General features: G+C 45.7%; 1 protein-coding gene across 2 annotated transcripts in view; it reads right to left on the bottom strand.

The window, feature by feature from the left end:
* Positions 1–21,458, bottom strand: part of USP48 (ubiquitin specific peptidase 48) — a 776,411-nt gene that overhangs the window by 142,941 nt on the left and 612,012 nt on the right. For both annotated transcript variants that reach the window (XM_086921588.1, XM_086921587.1), the window contains exon 22: positions 1,032–1,136. In XM_086921588.1, coding sequence (XP_086777714.1) covers positions 1,032–1,136 — 105 coding nt within the window. The remainder of the gene's footprint in view (positions 1–1,031; positions 1,137–21,458) is intronic.

Below are 21,458 nucleotides of genomic sequence, written 5' to 3'. Positions count from 1 at the left end.
TCATCCCTAATCTGTAACAATTCAGTTTGCATTCACAACTCAGATGACGAGTAAACCGATTGCAAAAAACAAGTGCCTAACATGAAAAAATCACAAAGACATGATGGGGCACGTCTTGTATATATGTATATTTTTCCATCCCGAATCTATCTAAGGCATTGAGAGGACTAGTTTCTACTATGGGACAGAGGCCCCTGTCCGTTCAGCACCAGGAAGTAGCAGATATAACAACCACAAGCAACTTCTGTCTCCAGGACCCTCTCCTTGGCCAGAAGAGCCTGCACTTCCTGCTGGAAGAGAGCAGATTGTCCTCAAACAGCTGTTCTAAGCATGGTGGTAGGTGTGGCATGGTTATGAGAAGGGGCAAAGCATAACCCCACTGAACAATTTGCAGAGACATCTGTCTGAAGTGATTGCCTGCCACCCTGACAAAGCTTTAGATCTTCCTACCGACATGGTGGCTGTGCCTGCCCCTCTCTCTGATGCATACCCCGCCACAGCCATGAAATGGCTGTCAAAACTGTTGAACCTGTGTAGGCTGGTGGTGGTGTTGAACGTCACTACCAATGCCCCCGAGGGGGAAAAATTGCTGTTGTGGCTGATGTGTGGGAGCCAAAAGGCCGAAGGACTGTGATGTGGCCCTGCTATCTTTGAAGCATTCCAGCGCCGATTCAGCCTTCTTTCCAAACCGGATGGAACCATTGAACGGCATGTCTACAAGACTGGCCTGAATGTCTCCCGAAAAGTCAACTGAACACATCCATGAGTGTCTGTAAATGGTTACACCAGTGGCAGTAGGACTACCGATAGTCAGTAGTATCCATCCCGCAGGAGATGGCGAAAGTTATATGTCTCAACAATGTAGGTAGGTCAAATCTTTTGTTAAAAGAGCCATACAATAGTTTTCACAACTTGTAAAGTCAATTCACTGACTGCAACTACAATTAAAACAAAAAACAAGGGAGCTAAAAAGTGATGTAAAAGTGTAATCATAAAAATCTACACGTGGAAAGGGGCAAAGATTTTCTTACTTGATTAAAGTCAGGGTCCATTTCACCTTCTGGTGGCACATCCTCTCTATCATCTTCTGCTTCTGAGCTGCTTACATTCAGTTCAGGGGCTGCTTCTTTCATCACCTGAAATAATACATAACGTAAAAGCAGTGCGGTTCACCTGCAAGTGCATCTCTAACGACACAGCAATAGAAGACATATGAAAGGCCTTAACTGTTTATAACTAAGCACACCAACTCCATTTAAACTGCAATGACCACAAAATCACCACAATCATACTGTGTTTCAATCACTGTCGTGGCAAACAAATCAGACACTATAAAACACCTACTATTACCAAACCCAAAGCATTAACAAGCGTTGGCAAATCTAACAGGTCTCGCTTGTATGACTATTGGCTTTTTAAAGGAAACTGAGTGCAGAAGATGTCCACAAGGTAAGCACCATTCCAAGAGAATTAATAAAAGATAGCTTATGTTTAAAAGAAGGACACATCAATTATTGGGAGAAAAACTACTTTTTAATCCATTTTAGAAAATCCTTTATCACATGGACTCAAAAAAGGAAAATGTAAGTTAGCTTGTAAGCATCTGTTTGTAGTGTGTAATGCTGAAGATTCACATATTATGCAGACTCCTGCCATCTATTGTTGGGCTCAGTCATTTCCAAGTTGTTTTTCTTGTACAAAGTCTTTTCGAATCATAAGGCATATAGTAACTCATCCATTAGCTAGCAATGTGATTTGGCACCGAATCCATGTTACACTGTTTTCTGCACAGCGGGTGAGAGAAGCATGGAGTGGTGAGTAGAAAGAGTGTGGTGCACATGTATGGAGTGTGGGACAACCTCACACACTAGATCAGAGCCTCATCCTCTCTTCTTTAATTCTCCAAGACACTGAAGACACGTCTTTTCAATTAACCAACCTGCCATAGGCAGGGCTATGGTGATAGTGTGTTTATAAATACACATAACATAACATTGTGAAAGGAGTTAAAATATTATGTTGCTTATTAGATAAGTAACAGTTTCGGTTTGTAGTATGTGCTTCCGTAGACACGCATTCTCTGAATAAACTTCACAGCAGTACCCTTCTATGAGCGGTGGCTTGCGTGCAGATGATAAAGATGTCTGAAATAAGTTCTTACCACCATATGGCCAACCGCACCCTGAGGTCTAGCAAGGATGTCCACACAGTGTTTGTGGACATATGTGGCTTTGACCAAATGGTGGCTTTACATAAATCAACCAAGGGAATATTCTGAAGAAAAGTCATATTTACAATCTTATTCCCCTGTTGTAAGAGGGAGGACTCTTTGCCCTTGGATAGCAGATCTAAATGCACTTAACTATCCATCTAGCAATACCTGCTTTAGATATAGCTTGACCCTTGCGAGGTTTTGAGAACGCTACAAAGATTTGGCTCACTGAGCTTAGTCATGGCAATGTATTACATGTCAGAGCGTTTAACGTCTAGAGTGTGAAAGGCTCTCTCTGAGTGTGGTTGGGGTAAGAAGACCGGCATTTCAATTGGGTTGAGGAGGAAATTGAAATCTTACAGTTAGTTCTCAGTACTACCCTGTCCTCATAAACTTAAATGATTCATGCTTGCTTATCAAGAATGTGTCTGAGATCAATTACAGCAACAATAAAAGACAGTTTTCAGTAAATGTACTGAACAGAGCATGAGTGGAGGAGTTGGCAAGGCGACCCATGAGTCTAGCGAGGACTACGTTGATGTTTTACACTGAGGTAAGAGGAATGACCCTTTGGAGATCCTCCATGAAAGCCTTCACCACTGGTATGCAAAAGAGGCAGGAGCGTTCCCCTTTGCATGTAAGTTGATATGGCAAATGAAAACGTATAAAAGTATAGGATAAGCCGCACTTCTGGAAATGGAGTAAATATAATATGATACACCGGACAGCATGTTGTAGGGGGCCTACGGGCCACATGGACAACACGTTTTAGCGGTCTCAAATGGAGAATCGGGCTGTCTGTGACTGTAAATGAATCATTTGGCATGTACTAACCTTATTTTGGAAGTCCGTAACATATAACTGGCTCGCAAAACAGGGTTTGTGAATCAGTATTAGTAAGGGGCGTTTCAAGGGCGTCCCTTACTAATAGCGAGTCGCAGGGCAATGTATGAATGTTTTGCGACTGGAATGCGGATGCAAAACATTCATATTAATATATCCAGTGAAGGAGGTGGTAACCCATTCGCAAATGGGAAGGGGTCCCAAAATGTACCCTAGCGCAGGAAGTATGTGAGGAGGACTTGCGGATTGAGTTCCCATTCATGGACTTTCTATTGCGTCCCTCAGAACAAGTTCACAAGGTTTTTGTCCAACCCAAGAAGGTAATCCACTGTGAGGAAAAAGCAGTGATGGAGTGGCAAATGCCAAATGGTCTGAGCTAACAAGGAGAGAGGATGATTGAGTGCCGCCCTGCTTTTGTAGGAAGTAAACAGAGATCTTGCTGTCCATTCCTTCGAGTACCACTTTGCCTCAAATGAGTGGAAGCAAGGCTTTGAAGGAGAGAGGACCTGCTAAGAGCTCGATGTAATAGATGTAGTGTCCTTGTTTATGCTGGTCCTACACTCTGGACAGATTGAAAAGTGCTCCCCAGCCTGCTTGAGAGGCATCTATTTTAATGGTAACTTGCGGGATGGAATCTAGGAAAGGGCTTCCCTGCAACAGGTTGTTGCTGTTCCACCACTGCAGACCGCAATGTACGCTGGCCTTTACCCACAATAGATCCTCCATTAGACCCTCTGCTTGTGACCATTGTGAGGAAAGGCACAGCTTTAACGGAAGAATTTGGATCCGGACTTTAGGGGCGCTATGGCGATGAATGATACCATCATGCTGAGAAGGCACAAAACAGTTCTGAAGGTGAATTAATGATTTGGCTGAGAAAAAGGTACTAGCTGCTGAAAAGCAGAAATGCTTTTCAGGCTGTGATAGGCTTACTGGTGATTGTATTTAGTGATGACTCTAGAAATTGTACCTTGAAGGGTTATAGGTGGGATTTGGTGGAATTGAGGGTGAACCCGATGCTATAGAGCAGGAAGATTGTATCCTGTGTGTGCGCAACAAGCACTGGGGATTGCTTGCACTCTCTCTATTGCAAAGAGGCAGTGAGAAGTAATGTTGGAGCTTGCTCACCTTTTCAAATCCTAACTACTGAAACAATAGGAAGGAGCCACTTACATGCTTATCCTATCTCTCTTTACCTGCTTACAGGGAACCACTCTATGGTGTTAGAAGGGCTCTCACGCACTGGGATTCCCTTTGGCTTTCTTCATTATAGAGTTCTTGTTCAGATACCTAGTGTATCTGGATGGGCTCAACCCTGGTAACCAAGGGAGCTCTCGGATTATTATGTGGGATCCTAGAATTAAAATTGTCTAGGGTGTCCTGAGACTTAATGTTAATTACAAAAAAGGTTAAAACCATGCTGAGACACTGAATAGGAAATTTAAAATCCGTGGGTCAACATGTTTCAGCCATTACACCAACACCTCTATGGGTTAACTGCTGTTCGTCAGGATCTCACACGGATTTGTGTTCATTATAATGTGAAACACTCAATTCACCCAATTCGAGAATGCCATACATACCAACCTATTTTGTCTCTTTATTTACATTTATTTGTTCGCATGAGAGACAGAGAGATAATTAACCAAGCAAATCATCATAATATATCTTTGTGTGTATCTCCTTTCATATCTCCATGTGCTTACTGTGATCACTACACATCGAGCAAGAGAAGTGCGTAACCAGTAAGAAGTGCTATTGCATAATGTACATGTATTCTGCATGTACTCGATTGTCGTATGGTATAACAGTATTATTCTTAGATTTGGCAAAGGTATCTTGCACACTTCACTCAGCTCACAATATGTATTGTGACACATTCCTTCTCCTTACATAGAAGCGTTCTATCTACTGCTCCATGAGGGACCTTGTAGTCAAACTCGGTTAATACAGAAATTAAGACTCACTGTAATAAGGGTAAAATAAGGGTAAAAAAACAGAAGGATTCTCCATGTTAGAGGGCCCTTCAAAGTCACCCCTCGTGCTCCACTTACTTTATCAAAGGTCTCGTCCCAACAGTGAACCTACTTGGTGCCTCCTTCCCCCGTTTCTTAGCGTGGGAAATGTTTTTCAGCCATAAATAGCAGACATTGCTTACTTCTGTAGCACATGACCAGTGTGCATCTACGGATGTGCCGCTACTTTAATAGTCGGGTACCAGGGATAGCTTCTTTTCTTGCCATTTCACTTTGTGTGTAAAAAAAATGACTGTTGTTAAACACTTAAGGGGAAGTAGTTCCTCGTTGGTGGGAAATGTCGACCCACAGTGCGGTGAAATCAAAACCCCAACCTACGGGTTCACAAGGGATCCGAGTGGTCAGATCTTAGTGCCCTCACACACCTGGTAGGGTGTCATGCTTTTGGGTCAACATTTCCTACTAACGAGGAACTACTCCCTCTTAAGTGTTTAGCAACAGTATTCTAGGAGGAGCATGGGTGAAGGACCTCTTTAAATATATAGCTCTCCACCCCTCTCTTGACATAAAAAAATCCAAAGGATTATGATCGTAGTTTCAGTTACGCTTCATAGGCTATCTCGGAAGGGCATTATTTTAGACATCCTAACATTCAAAATATGTTTCCGTATTTATGTTGGGGTAAAAGGTAATTCATTTCAACTATCTTCAGGGCGTTATAAATATAGCTTTAGCATGTGAAGGGACACGTTTTGAAGGGGCCACTCATGTACAGTATATTATGGCAATCTTTCTCACTGATATTGCTGCAATAGAGGGACAGCATGGACTTGCCTATATCTACTACCAGTTTTTCATGTCCTATGTCTATGTCTATCTCATCATAAAATCCTGTTGAATGGGTTACAGATTATATATCCATCATTACTCTCTCTCCAACAGGAGTTTATCTGGGTTTCTGATGCAATACAGATGTAATTGCTCCATTACTACCAACCTAAGGTCCTCAACTGTATAGCTCGCTGTCAAAAAATAGGCAATTTTTGTTGTGCTTTGTCCACATGTCAGGTTATTGTGATGTTCACAATCAGAGTTTTCATAATCGTCAACCATACATACCTACCTGAGATTACATGGCTGTGATTAGGTAAATTAATTGTGTGGAATAACAGTTGGTATGTTTTCTTTTTTAGACCTAGATCGATTGTTTTGGTCTGTGTTATCAGACTACAGATACTGCAATGTCCGCATGGGCAGTGACCGACCACACTAGGAAAATTCCATCGCAAAGAGGGTGCTACTACTTTACGTGTTTGTTTTCTAGGTCTTGTACTCATTAGATAGAGGATCCCTCAGATTGGTACCTTATCTAAGTGAAAAGAGAGGCTTCTCTAGTCTTGTGCTGCCTAAATTCAGAATACTCCAATTTCTGTTGACGGTCTTCTTTATGTGATTTGAGACTATGTTATGTTATGCTAGTTTGTGTAGCGCATGGCTACCCCAGCAATGGGACGTCCCAGCGCTTGCAGACTTGCCAGATGGCGAAACATCAGAGCCAGTGAGAGTGTCTTAGATGGAAGAGAATAACCAGGTTTTAATTTGTTTTCGAAAGAGCATATGGTTGGTGGTGGCCCGTGCTCTTAGGGGGATCGAATTCCAGAGTTTCGGGGCCAGATGCATAAATGAGCGTCCTCCGGCTCTGCTCCTCCGGATCTTGATAGTACAAGCAAGGAAAAGGTCCGCCGAGCGGAGCGCGCGCGTAGGAGCATAGAAGGTACAAAGTACTTGCAGGGTTTGGGGGCCAACGCGATACAGAATTTTGTGTGTTAAGCAGAGGGTTTTGAATTGAATGCGCTGTTTCACAGGTAGCCAGTGCAAGCGACGGAGAAGCAGGGATGTATGGCAGTGTTTTAGGAGTGCGAACAGGATGCGGGCGGCGGCGTTCTGGGCTCTTTGTAGCCTATTTATCACTGTCAAGTTAGAGCCAAGCATGAGAGCATTGCAGTAGTCTAGATGGGATAAGACCAAGGCCTGGACTACAATCTGACGAGTGGTAGGCTCAAAGAAGCCGAGGATGGGCTTAAGGGTACGTAGGCGGCCATAGCAAGTGCCTGCCACTCTTTTTGCATGGGACTCTAGGGCAAGTGAGTTGTCTAAAATCAGACCCAAGTTTTTGACTTCCTTCTTAGGAATAGGAGGCGGTCCCAGTGTGGGAGGCCACCAATGCTCGTCCCATTTCTGTGTGTCGCTGCCAATTAAAAGTATCTCGGTTTTGGATGAGTTCAATTGGAGACAGTTCTTAGACAACCAGCTTGAGATGGCCAGGATGTCTGCTTGAAATTTGGCTCGGTCCACCACAGTGCCATTTGAAAAGGTGAAAATGAGTTGCGTGTCATCCGCGTACGATATTAATTTGATCTTACGTTCTCAAGCTAGCGTGGCCAGGGGGCGGACATACACGTTAAACAGTGTGGGGCTGAGAGCAGACCCCTGCGGGACCCCACATCCAAGAGGGAACCTGCTGGTAGGTACGGCGGAGCGTGTATCTGGAAGGAACGGTCGGATAAAAATGATGCGAACCAATCCAGAGCTCTATCCCTGACTCCGATCTCCCAGAGTCTCCCGAGTAAGATCTTGTGGGAGACAGTGTCGAACGCCACACTCAAATCCAGCAGGACCAGTATCGAGGTGTTGCCCAGGTCCTGTGCCGCCCTTAGTTGTTCCGTGGCGGTTAATAGAGCAGATTCTGTGCTATGTTTAGCACGGAATCCGTTTTGAGATTCATCCAGAATCCCAGTGGACTCCAGGTAATTGGTCAGGATGGAATTGACATGAGCTTCCGCCACCTTAGCAAGGTACGGAAGTAGGGAGATAGGCCTAAAGCTATCTGGCCTGGAGGGGTCCAAAGTAGGTTTTTTTAGCAGGGGGACTACCTTGGCTGGTTTCCAAGATTTGGGAATTGAAGCTGACTGGAGTGAGCTACTGATTAACTCCCACCCCTCTCGCAGAATGGAGTCCTGGAATAATCTAAACATTTCAGGTTTAACGGGATCTTCCGGGGATCCAGACTTTACTTTTAAGGCCAGGAGTTCCATATCAGCCTGCTCAATCAGTGGGAGGGCTTGAAGTGAGTAGTGGAAGTCAGGCATGCTTATGGTGGGGCTAGAGGTCGTGGTGAGTCCGTCTGGGTGTAAAGAGTTGTAGATCCCTTTGACTTTATCGACAAAGAAACAAGCTAGTTCTTTGCACTGCGAGTCGGATACTATCATGCTACTTGTTCCCTCCGGGGTCTTGGTCATATCCTTCACTAGAGCGAAAATAGTTTTAGAGCGATTAGTACTGGAATTGATCAGGTCCGTGTAATAGCTGGCTTTGGTCTTTTTTATGAGTCTGTGGTAGGCTTTGGTGGCGACTCTGAAGTTGGTTTTAGCCAGGGGATCATATGGTCGCCTCCAGATCCTCTCAAGTAACTTGCATTGCTTTTTTTTTAGTAGCGAGTGCCTCAGAATACCATGGATGGGACTACTCGCGCTTAGGCCTCGATCTTTTATTGGTAATGAAGTGGTCCAGTGATTTATTATTCCATTCTCTGTATGCTGTGTTGGCCTCCTCCATGTTGCCAGGCCAAACTGAACGGGAGGTTATCAGTCTGGCCTCAAACAGGGCGTCATCTAATTTGTTCCATGGACGCCTCCGGGGGGAGCGGGAGGGGGGGCGTGGGGGGGGAGGGAACTTTTCCCTGAGACTGACCAGGATCTTAATCGAGATGTGAACCGGGAAGTGATTGGTCCAGCTGAGGGGACTAGGTGTAGAGGTTGTAATACCCTGTATGTTAGTGAAAACCGGGTCTAACAGGTGGCCCGCCAAATGGGAAGGCCCATCAACCAGCTGGTTAAGTTGGCAGGCCTCCAGATCACCCAGAAACTTCAGTATAGTAGGGGAATCACGACGCTCAAGATGGAGATTGAGGTCCCCTAGTATGCTAAAGTTTGCAGACTGTAGGGCCAACGCCGAGCTGGTCGAGACCAGTGATTCCTGGAAAACGCTCACTGTCCCAGGGGGGCGATATATCAGGAGCCCCGTGAGGGTGAAGATGTCGGAGATCCTTATCTTAAATAGCGCACATTCACAGCTGACTATGTTTGTAGGGAGGAGGGTACAGGAATAGTTAGATTTAAAGATCACAGCTAATCCACCCCCCTTCCTTTAGGTCTGTTTTGAGTGCATATGAGGTAGCCAGGGGGAAGGGCCAATGCTAGAATCGTCGAGGAGTCATCAGTGAGCCACGTTTCTGTCAAAAATAAGAGATCGGGGAACGATCTGTGAGGAGCTCGTGGACATCGTCATGATGTTTAACTAAGGACCTGCAATTCAGGCTCAATATGTTTAGGTTTGTGGTGTTTTTGCCACTGAGGCTGTGGGCGATGGGGTCGGGGAAACCTCTGTGGCTTTAAAACAGCATCGGTCACACTGTGTACAGAGGGAGCCGGGGTGCCACAGATGGGCAACACAGGCTGCACGACACTGGAGAGCAATCAGCTCCTCCCGGGCGTATGGGGCCATTTGATTGCCTGTCAACCAGGGGTCCTGGCGACGGACCAGCGTGGACGGGCGCAGACTGGCTAGCCTTTGGCGACCCGCCGGCAGTCCGCTGCGCGGGAGAAGGTGGTGCAGCCTAAAAAGGCACCGGTCCCGCCTCTGGCGGAAGTGTAACGCCCTCAGGGGCCGGGCCAAAGGTCAGGGGCGCCCTCCACTCAAGCAGCACAAACCGTGATGGAACGGGCGGCGACCGAGTACAACACAGTGTAAGCTTTTACTGTTTTAAAGCAGTTTTTAAAAATGGGCAATTTAGTGAATTTTGTGATTTAAAAAAATAAATCGAGCAGTAAAGGCACACATTCACCGCTGCGGCGCCTAGCACATCAGGCGCGTCCGCTGCGCGAGAGAAGTTGGTGCAGCCTAAGAAGGCACCGGTCCTGCATCTGGCGGAAGTGTAACACCCTCAGGGGCCGAGCCAAAGGTCAGGGCCGCCCTCCACTCAAGTGGCACAAGCCATGATGGAACGGGGCGGCGATCGAGTACAACACAGTGTAAGCTTTTACAGTTTTTAAGCAGTTTTTAAAAATAGGCAATTTCGTGAATTTTGTGACTTGAAAAAAAAATCGAGAAGTAAAGGCACACATTCACCGCTGCAGCGCCTAGCACATCAGGCGCGTCCGCATGTTATATGTGGTGACACAGATATCCTATCCCCTTCCTTGTTTCTCAGAAGGCTTTCCAGAAGAGCTTCCCTGTTTTGATTGTGTGCTGTTTTCTGGACAACTGAATCGTCTTCTCTGGGCAGTTTCTTTGAGTACTTTGGTTAGAGTCACCACTTGTTTGTGAAATCCTCTGTTCAGCTATAGCTCTTCAAAGAGAAACTGCCCAAAAGGTAGATTTTCTATCAGAGGTTTCAGATGGAAGCTGTAAAACACGAGTAGGCTGTTTTTATTTGTTGGTTTATGCTACGTTTCTGTATGTAGCATTGCCTGATGCACTGTAATCCTCACGACGAAGAATACAATTTCTTTGTTGCTATTTTTATTTCTGAATTTCAAATTAGGGTCCAATAATATGCCATGGAAAAGGGGGGCTAAGAATCCAGGTTACCTTCCCACACAATCCGAATGTCACCCATGCCTTTTATTCAGTTAACAAAGGGTTGTTGGTACTATTTCTGTTCTAAAGGGCTGCCACACTTGGCGTGAATATATTGCCCATCGATGTTCTTTGCACCTGCAGAAGAAATATGCTACTTACCAGTATGCATCTGTTCTTGGCATAGAGGGCTGCAGAGTGGTACATTATGAATAGATCGCCATCTGGTGTTGGGCTCGGATGATTGCACTTGTTTTTCTCTTGGAGAAGTCTTTTGTAGTCACAAGGCTGGTGACTCCTCCCTTGGGTGATAGTGCGCATGGGCATCGGCTCCATCCTTAGATTGTTTTCCCATAGTAGGGTTAGATGGACTAGTATGACAGAATAGAGAAAGAGATGCCCATGTAAGTGTATCTAAATAAGATCATGTTGGAACAGACACAGGTTTCCGGGGAGGCAGGGAGGGCATGTACCACTCTGCAGCCCTCTATGCCAAGAACAGATGCATACTGGTAAGTAGCATATTCCTTTCGAGGCATATGGGCTGCAGATGGTACATTATGAATAGATTACACAGCTGTTACCTCCCTAGCGGTGGTCACCATGTGTCTGTTGCAACAGCCTGAAATAAAGCTTTTAATACAGCCTGGCCCACATTTGCTTGTTGTCTTGCCTGCAAGTCAACACAGTAGTGTTTCGTGAAGGTATGCGGTGTAGGCCAAGTTGCTGCTTTGCATATGTCATCTAGGGGAATGTTCCCTAAGAATGCCATAGATGCCCCTAGTTTGAGTGTAGAATGAGCTCTAGGGGGAACAGTTAGTGTTCTTTTTGCCTTTATGTAACATATATGTATACATTTAACAATCCACCTGGCAATACCTGCTTTAGATATAGGGTTGCCTTTATGTTTTGGGGAAAACGCTACAAATAGTTGTTTAGTTTTTCTGAAAGTTTGTGTTCTTTCTATGTAATATAATATTGCCCTTTTGACATCTAGTGTATGTAGGGCCCTCTCTGCTACCGTCTGTGGCTTTGGAATAAAGACTGGTAGTTCCACTGGCTGATTGATGTGGAATGCTGAAATTACTTTAGTCAAGAACTTTGGGTTTGTTCTAAGAACCACCTTATTCTGGTGTAACTGTAGAAATGGTTCTTGTATTGTTAATGCCTGTAACTCCCTCACTCTCCTGAGGGAGGTATTGGCTATAAGGAAGGCCACTCTAGCTGCTAATGAGTGTTGCGGTTTAAATTTTTGAATTAGGGTGAGCATTGTCTGAATCCTGACTGGATTGGGGTATACTATGAACCTTAAGTTTGAAGACCATATAAATAAAGTCACTGGAGTCTGCTTTTTCACCTTAAAAACTGTGCGCAGGTTTTTCCCTCTATTACCGAAAGAAGCTAAAGAGACTGTCATTCGGGCACTAGTACTCTCTCGGTTAGATTACGCTAATGGACTGTTCTCTGGCCTACCGGCTTACCTGATTCATCGCCTTCAGGTTATTCAGAACGCCGCCGCCAGACTCCTGTTCAATGTCCCAAGGCGTTCCAGTGCTCGACCTCTTCTTCGCGCGCTGCACTGGCTCCCTGTTGCCCACAGGATTTTGTTTAAAATCCTAGTGCTGGCGTATCGGGCCATCCATCACACTGGTCCTGTCTACTTGAGAAATAGGTTCTCCCTGTACATTCCCAATCGCCCTTTGCGCTCGGCCAATCTGTGCCAAATGGCTGTCCCCAAATTCAAATATTGCAGACTTGGTGGTCAATCGATTTCAGTGAGAGCAGCGAAATCTTGGAATACTTTACCTCTTTATCTAAAAACTGCACCGACTCTCTGCTCCTTTAAGAAGAGTCTAAAAACCCATCTTTTTAATATTATAGCTTAAACCTCCCCACTCCCTGTATTCCTAGATATTTATGCTCACCTAGTCTGCTCTGCCTTCAACGCGCCAGGATACTATTTTTTTAGTAATAGAGCGCGATATAAAAGCCTTTAATAATAATAATAATAATAATAATAATAATATGGCTTTTTCTGTATTTATAGTAGCCCCTAGATATTGTTAAACCTTGCTTGGTTGCAGGTGGTATTTTGTGTAGTTCACCGTAAACCCTAGCTGTTCAGCAGTTAAATTGTCTTTTGTGTGTTTTGAAGACATTCCTCTTATGACGTGGCCTTTATTAGCCAGCCGTCCAAGTAAGGGAAGACATGTATTTGCTGTCTTCTTAGGTGTGCTGCAACCACTGCTAGGCATTTTGTGAACATCCTTGGTGCTGTTGTGACTCCAAACGGAAGGACCTTGAATTGATAATGTCGTCCTTCTATTACAAATATGAGGTATTTTCTGTGAGCTTTGTGAATTGGGATATGAAAGTAGGCGTCTTTTAGATCCAGTGTAGAAAGAAAGTCCCCTTTCTTCAGTAAAGGAAGTACCTGTTGGAGCGTGATCGTGTGGAAATGTTCTGAATTTATGTATGCATTGAGAGGTCTGAGGTCTAGTATAGGCCTTAGAGATCCGTCTTTTTTGGGAATTAGAAATTATAGAGAGTATACTCCTGTTCCTTGTTGATGTTGTGGAACCTCCTCTATCGCATGCTTTTGTAGCAGAGATAGTACCTCCTGTTTTAATAATGTCAGAGGATCTTGACTCATTGGACGCTGTCTGGGGGGGATGTTTGGTGGGGTAGCAGTGAGTTCTAGGCAATAACCATGTTGGGTAATTTGTCTCACCCCCCTGTCTGATGTGATGTTTTCCCAGACAGGTAGGAACTGTGATAGGCGTCCCCCCACCGATGTTGCTTGGTCTGGGGGGAGCTGTATGAAGTCACTGTTTTGGGGTAGGAGAGTTGCGGTTGTTGTTGTTTCCGCGACCTCTACCCTTGTTGTTGTTACCTCTGTAACTGCCTCTAGAATTACCTTTAGGTGATGTTGGTGTAAAAGAGGTTGATTGCTGGGTTGTGCCTGTATTTTTTGATCCGCCTCTATAGGTGGACCTACGAAAGGAACATCTCTGAGATGGCTGTTGCAATGCTCCCATTGACTTAGCTGTTTCTGTGTCCTTTTTCATTTTCTCTAATGACTCATCTGTGCTTGAGCCGAAGAGTGCTTTCCCATCAAAAGGCTGGTTTAATAAAGAAGTTTGTACCTCCTGTTTGAACCCTGAGCCATGCATGTCTTCTTAACATGATACTGGTGTTTATAGATCTTGCCGCAGTGTCTGCTGCGTCTAAGGCGCACTTAATGGAAGTGTTGGTTATTATCTTCCCTTCTTGTATCAGCTGCTCTGCCCTTTTTTGATGTTCCTTAGGGAGATGTGTAATGAGTTTCTCTAACTCATCATAATGAGCTCTATCATAGCGTGCAAGTAGCGCTTGAGTATTTGCTATGCGCCAGCTGTTTGCTGCTTGAGATGCTACTCTCTTGCCAGAGGCATCTATTAACTTAGACTCCTTGTCAGGAGGAGGAGCTTCTCCTGTTGTTAGTGAGTTCACCCTCTTACGAGCATTTGAGACTACTAACGAGTCCAGAGGTATTTGGCCCTTAATAAATACTGGGTCTTTTGGGGCTGCCTTATACTTTTTGTCAATTCTTGGGTTCAACACCCTAGCCCTCACAGGATCTTTAAATATATCTGATGTGTGAGTGAGGAGACCCTTAAGCATTGGTAGGGTCCCTGAAGATTTTTGTGCAGCCGGTAGTGTTTCTAAAAGGAAATCTTCTATCTGAGGTTCCGTATGTAAATCTACCTTGTGGTAGTTTGCTGCCCTATTAATTAATTGTGCAAAACCCGAATTATCATCAGGGGGAGAGGGTTTTGAGGGATACAGGTCAGGGTCATTATCTGTCACTGCATCATAATCTTCCCATGGGTCTGTGTCTTCTGGGATAGTATTGTTATCATCCCCAGGAAGGTCCCCATCCCCTGTGTCACTTTCTACATCTGTTTGAGGTGTAGATGGGCGTGGTGTAAAAGGTCGAGGGATAGCTGGCAGAGTATGAGGAAGAGGGGAAGAGGGTGTGTCCATAGGCTGTGGAGAAAGGGGAGTTGTATTTGTCCCCATTGTTCTCTTCTTAGGAGGAGGAGCTTTCCCCTCCAATGGTTGAGTCTTCCTCTTTTTAGGTGGATGTGTCACCACCTTGCCAGTTTGTGGATCAATTAACAAAGTCCTTTGTTTTGGATCTGTCTCTTGCTCCTGTGTCGGGTCAAAGCCTTTGGGTCCGATAGGTGCTTTTGCTTCTGTGTCTCGGTGTTGTGTTTTCGGCACTGAGAGTTTGCTTGAGTCTGATTTTTTCGTTGTCGAGGGAGTCTTCGACGTCGAAGCATGTTTCGGTTTCGACATGGAATGTTTCGACTTCGAGCTGTCTTTGGTATGGAGCTTCGGTGTTGATGTCGACCGTTTCTCGGATCCGACATAGTGGGAGACCGAGTGTTTTGGTTTTGTTGCCGAGCCAGAAGGCGGGGCGTCGGAAACTTTTTTCGGTTGTCTGACCGGGCTCGAAGGCGGGGTTGACACCAATCGGGGTCGGTTTTTTGACAAAGGGTCGTCGTCACTCCCGGTTTGATGAATGTCGACTTCTTCGACATCAGACTCGTCCGCTTCTGACCCCGACCCGTCCTCATCTTCTTCCTCCTCGGAGTGTTCGACCTCGAACAGTTCTGGGATTGCATCTGACTTCATCCTCGACATCTCGTGTCATCGGGCTCGACTGTTTCTAATCGTCGACTTGGAGAAGAAAGCCGCACAGGCTTCACAATCCCTGGATTCGTGGTCAGGTGACAAACAGAGGTTGCACACCTCGTATAGGTCCTTGTGTGGGAATTTAGCACTACACGTTGGACATTACTTGAATGGAGTCCTTTCCATGGACTCCGGGCTGGACTAAGTCGAAATAGGCCGCCCGGTCCCGTCGACGTAGAGTTAGAAATCTTCGTGTTGACGTCGAAGCGCGTCGAAATGGGAATGAACTTGCGCTCGATAAACAACACCGTCGAATTGGAAAGGGAATACGCGCCGATATATAACTTTTTCACGAAGTCAATCCGGAGCGCTTCGATCCTCATCCGAACCCGATGGCGGAAAAAAAAAAACAATCTAAGGATGGAGCCGATGCCCATGCACACTATCACCCAAGGGAGGAGTCACCAGCCTTGTGACTACAAAAGACTTCTCCAAGAGAAAAACAAGTGCAATCATTCGAGCCCAACACCAGATGGCGATCTATTCATATTGTACAATCTGCAGCCCATATGCTTCAAACACAATGTACCTCAAATTCAAAAAAATTCTTTGTCGGGGTCAACCTTACGTATTCCAAAATGAACATATTGTGGAGAGGAATAATTCCAATCCCTAGAAAACAGGAGTTCCTCCAAAACCGTTAAGGTATCCACTTGTGGCAAACTGCTATATAGACTCTCAGTATCCACACTTACGAGAAGGTTATTCTTTGAGTGGATACCCATATCTTTGAACAGGTTTAAAGTTCCTTAGTATCCTAGAAGTACTATGCGAAGTAGAAAGTAATTGCAGAACCAGGATAATGTTTCTAATACAGAACCTATGACTGAAACTATTAGTCGACCAGGGAGCAGAATCTCGTGTTTGTGAATGTTGGCTAGGATATAGAAATACAAATCGGCGAGTCCTTATTCACTAAAAATTACACCTCATGTTTTTAGAACCAATCTCCTACTTCTGTCTCCTCAACCATATTCTTTTCGTACCCTAAGACTGAAGGAGTTGGCTAAGATTCTAGATTTTTTAAAATTCTGTCTGTGGCCCAACAAGCGAAGGCACTGCTGTCTGAAACAGTCAGCATTCTGAATCCCCACCTCCATTGTCCGCAGGCTTGTTTCCAATCTCCAGGTCAGATTTCAATTCCGACGTGCTGAGTACTCCTCCTTTGACATGTTGTGTAAAGTTCCGATTTTTGTTTGATAGAATGTTTCCACGTCTCTTGTGACCGCCTATTCTAAGACGAGAATTTCTACTGGCAAATTTCATTGGGCGGGGTGGGAGATAAGTTAATTTACCTTCGGTAACAACTTATATGGTAGATACGCTATCTAGCTGAAGATTCCTTACCTTAGAATATTCAACAGGCGTCAGGCTAGATCCAGAATTTATTTTTTAGCAATCCTCTTGCATGATGGAAGGTGGTGTTGGTTGCCTTGCATTGCAACATCTGCGCCAGAAGTGACATGTGCAGTGCCTATAAAGGCGATGCCACCGCAGCGCACTGACCTTAGTTCTTGACTGTTTTTCGCACCAGAAGCACAGAGCCACCTGAGGAAAAGAGACTAATATGCCAAAGTGAAGTCCCAGAGGATCTCTTATGCGAGAAGACCGTTGGCCAAATGGCGAGGATTGGTAAGAAATTTGCTGTCAGATAAGAGTCTCTACCAGATAAGGTATCAGCGAAGGTAAGTAACTTGGTTATGAGATAGATACTTCTAGCTGCAGTTTCCTTACCTTAGAATAGAAACCAAAGCAATATCTCCCCGGAGGTGGGTCTGAGGAATGTTTTAAACTAATAAGTCCAGAACGACCGATTACGCCGAACCAGACTGGCAAGACAGTAGTGTTTGACAAACGTATGGAGTGGTGCCCATGTAGCTGCCTGACAAATGTCCAGGCTTGGAACTCCACTAGTCAATGCAGTGGATGTGGGAGTAGCTTTGGTGGAATGAGCTCATAAACCCTTAGGGGACTGTTTCTTAGCCATTGTGTATTAGATCTTAATGAAGAGGATGATCCATCAAGAGATGGCTCTCTTCTGAATAGCCTTTCCTTTCTTTGCCCCTGCAAATCCAACAAAGAGATGATTGTCGAACCTCAATTCTTTGGTAAAAACAGTAGAGAACGCAAACCTTCCTTTTGGGTCCAGGCATTGGAGTCCCTCATCTTCTTTGGAAGTATTGGAGGGGTGGGGGTGGGGGTGGTGAGGTAGGTAGGGTTCTGGTTTGCCCGATGTGAAAAGTTGTGACCACCTTTGGCAAAAAAGACACCAGAGTTCTAACACCAGCTTCTCCAGGAAGAATGAGGTGTAGGCTAACCCTAGTGGCAAATATCACCATATGGAAAAGTCTTTGGTTGTAGGGAGCCATAGAGGGAAGCTGTGCATCGGCTCGAAAGGGGAACACATGAGGCAGGGGGGAATTTAATTCAAGTTCCATTGGTGCAAAATGAAGGGTGTGGAAGGAAACATATGCTGCAAACCTTTAAGGAAACTAGTCACAACAGGTGACAAACAAAGAAGGTTGAGCCATCACCTGTATAAAGGCGGAAATGGCAGACAAATTTCCTTTCATTGGGCTCAAAGCAAAGCCTTGCCAGGCCAAGGATAGAACTAAGAGGAGAACTTCAGACAAGGGTGCCAACAGAGGATCACTTCATTTACAAGCAAACCATGCCAAAAACTTGTGCCAAATGCAGGTGTAAACAGTTTTAGTAGAAGAACACTGGCTGCCAGAATGATCTTCCTCCTGAAGTATGCAATGTCAAACACCATTAATTGTTGCCGTTCAATCTCAATGCATGAAGGTGGAAAGTGGGCAGGTTCGGGTGCAGTGCCCTGCCCTGTTGCTGTGATGGAAGTTCCTCTTGAACGGGCAGTCTACCTGGAGGACAGATGCTCATGCTCAGGAGTTCGGGATACAATACTCTCCATGACCACTCTGAAAACACTAAGAAAACACCTAGTATTCTTGATCTTCTTGACAACTCTGGACAGTAGTAGTAGTATCAGCGGACAATAATATAGGAGTCCCGAGCTCCACTTGAGACTAAATACCTCTTGGCCGCTTGGAAACTCAAGCCTGCAGAACTGCTGACATTACACCAAGTCTCCCCCAGTCTCGGAAGAGACATTACGCCATCTTTGGATGTAGATGCCATTCACGAACTGCTACGCATCGACAGTCGAGTTTGTCTGCTCTGGCGTTCAATGAGCCCTCTAGAGTTTGAACCACCAGGAATATGTCCTGACATATGGTTCAGGACCCCACCCCGCTGGTTGCAATACCATATGAGGTGGTGGTGTTTGTAAAGACCTAAATTAGCCTTCCCTTGAATGAAGGAAGAAAGGCTTTCAATGCTTAGTTCCAACCGACTGATGTAGAGCTGAGATTCTGCCAAAGAAAAGAGGCCTCTGATCTCCACCTCTCCAAGGTGGCCGCCTCAACCCTAAAGTAACAAGTAACAAGTCTATCACCTCTTTGAGCTATGGGTGGGGAAGAGAGAGAAGTCTGCAATGGACTCAGTTGCAGTTCGTGATTCACCACTGCCGGTCGTTTGCAGTTCAGTTTGATATCTGGATCAGGTTGGAAAGATTTCGCTGATGGAGTGCCCACTGAGTCTTCAAGTCCCACTGCAGAGCCTGCATATACCAATGGGCATGTTTTACCAACAGGATACAGAGCCAATGAGACCCAACAGCCTCAGTGTCAGTTTCACTGAACTCCAGGTTAGAGGCTGAAACATCGGAATCGTAGCCCAAATATCCTGGACTCGCTGTTTCGGCAGATAAGCCAGAAACAGAATTGTATCCAGAACAACTCAGATGAAAGGGAGAGTCTGATAGGGAGTCAGGTGTGACTTTGGCAGGTTGATAGTGAACCTCAGCAAATGTAGAAGGTACATTGTAGTCTAGAGGTGGGAGACAATTGCCTGGGGAGAACACCACCTTTCAACTGACTCCGGAATCTGGGGATCACGGTTCGATCCCCGGCATCGGCGGCAGATTAGCCCAGCACCATGTAACTCTGGGCAATAGCTTGCTTAATCTTCCTGACGTCCCCCAGCGCCTAGAGACCCTTACGGGTGATTGTGCGCTTTACAAATGTGGATTATTTAATAGCTAAATCATCGAGGTAGGGAAAGACTGGAACCTCTGACCTCTACAAATAGGCTGTTACCACCCCCATCACAATGGTTAACACCGGAGTGGCACTGGAAATGCCAAGGGGAAGCACACAAGAATTGAAAATCAGGGGGGGGGGGGGGCGGGGGCAGTGGGGAGAGTATTGGGCGGACTTCTCTCTTGGGACCCAAAAGGGATTGTGGGAGCCACGGCCAGGAAAGGACTGAGCCTGCTGGCCGTGGTAGCTAGGGGGGATTGTACGTGGCTGACAGCCCCATAACATAGCCATAGTAGGGGCGTAAGGTGGAATAAGGCTCTCATTGAGTCACAGGGAGCCCCAGCGACCTAGCAATTGATCTACTGTCCTTGGATCTCTCCAAGGTCAAATCCACCTGGACTCCAAAGAGACGGGTTCCATCAAAGGGCATTTCCATGAGCGAGACTTGGACATCTTCTGAAAAGCCAGTATTTCTCAACTAGGCGTGCCGTCAAAGCACCACCGAAGAAGCTATGGCAATGCCCAGAGTCGTTGTATCCAACTCGAATCCAATTGTGAACTTTGCTGCGTCTCACCCATCAGCAACAGCTTGGGAGCGTATGGCCCAAGCTTTGTCAGGGACCATGGGCAGCACCTGCGCAACCCTATTTCACACAGTTTTTTTTTATCCACCTTAGGTGTTATCACTAAAGCCTTGACAGATTATTTGTGTCTGTGGCCGATTAAAAAATCTCCTTGAGCATGGGCAGAATTTAAACTGTCTGCTATGATTTGGAGATGGTCTACACAAGGAAATCATTGTCCTTGTGGAAGATATGCATAGCCATCTTGTGGAAAGCTGCAGCCCATTTTATGGCCTCATGGCAGTGGTTGTATCATTTGGGTGTGAGGGACTAGCTGGATAGTGATCAGTCAGGATCGGGAGCTTTACATCATAGTTGTCCAACAGGTCATCAGTGGGCGCAAGGTCAAATGGTGTGAATTCGAAGTCCATAGAATGAAAGGGTCTGCCCTGTCCATACGGGAGTGAAGGGAACCCTCTGGTTGTATGAAAGAGGTGGAGTGTGGGGGTGGAGGAAGAGACAGAGGAGGAATTGGAGGCACATAGAGGATAGTGTTCGTACCCTTGCCCTTGCGTTTGCGAACCGGGGGAAACACCAAGGCAAGTTCATCCTCGAACGTGGGTTTTCGCTTTTGAGGTAAAATCTCAAATGCCATGGAAGGCAGTCATATGGAAATCTTGCCGGTATGGGGATGGATCAAAAACATTTCTGTCTTACATTCAGTTCGTCCTGAAGATGCTTAAGGATAGGTTACTCCAATTCGTCAAGGCCCTCCACAGGTGGCTTTTTTCAGCCCTGATTGTGCACCGAAATTGCTCTTGGATCATTGGTGTTGTCAACGTCAATGGCTCAGGCAACAAAGGAGTTTACATATCTGAAAGTGCTCTGGGCACCCAGGTAGTACCTGTGCCCAGGGTGGAGTCGGCTTTAAGGGTTTTGGTCAGTGCAAACCAGTGCTGGGAAGCAATGGGGCTCTGGAGGGCCGAGTATTTGTTGAAGGGCATGATGCCCAACCCTTGTGGGGACTGCTCTAACGCGATTGAAAGCCTTTTGGGAGATCTGGTATGTCTCTCAATTTCAGATACACTCATGCTCCAATCTAAAGTCTTTACTCAAAGTCCGGTTGCTGGGAGCTTGCTGGTCTTCGTGCTAAGACAGAGCCAGAGGGGAAGATGGCCTCTGGGGTGAATGACGGTTGGTGAAATAGAAAACCTGAGGGGCTGGCCTCTTTGGCTTCCTCAATGTTGGGAGAAAACTGATCCCCGAAGATGTTGGGTGTGTCATTGGAACGCTGTATCTGCACCTTGAGGTGTGCACACCATCTCTCCTGCCGATATCAAAGATTTCTTAGAATGGACGATCAGGC

Source organism: Lissotriton vulgaris, chromosome 5 (genome assembly GCF_964263255.1).
Source record: "Lissotriton vulgaris chromosome 5, aLisVul1.2, whole genome shotgun sequence".
Taxonomy (NCBI): Eukaryota; Metazoa; Chordata; class Amphibia; order Caudata; family Salamandridae; genus Lissotriton; species Lissotriton vulgaris.
Note: the sequence above shows the minus strand (reverse complement) of the source record. Positions and strands in the feature narration are given on the sequence as shown.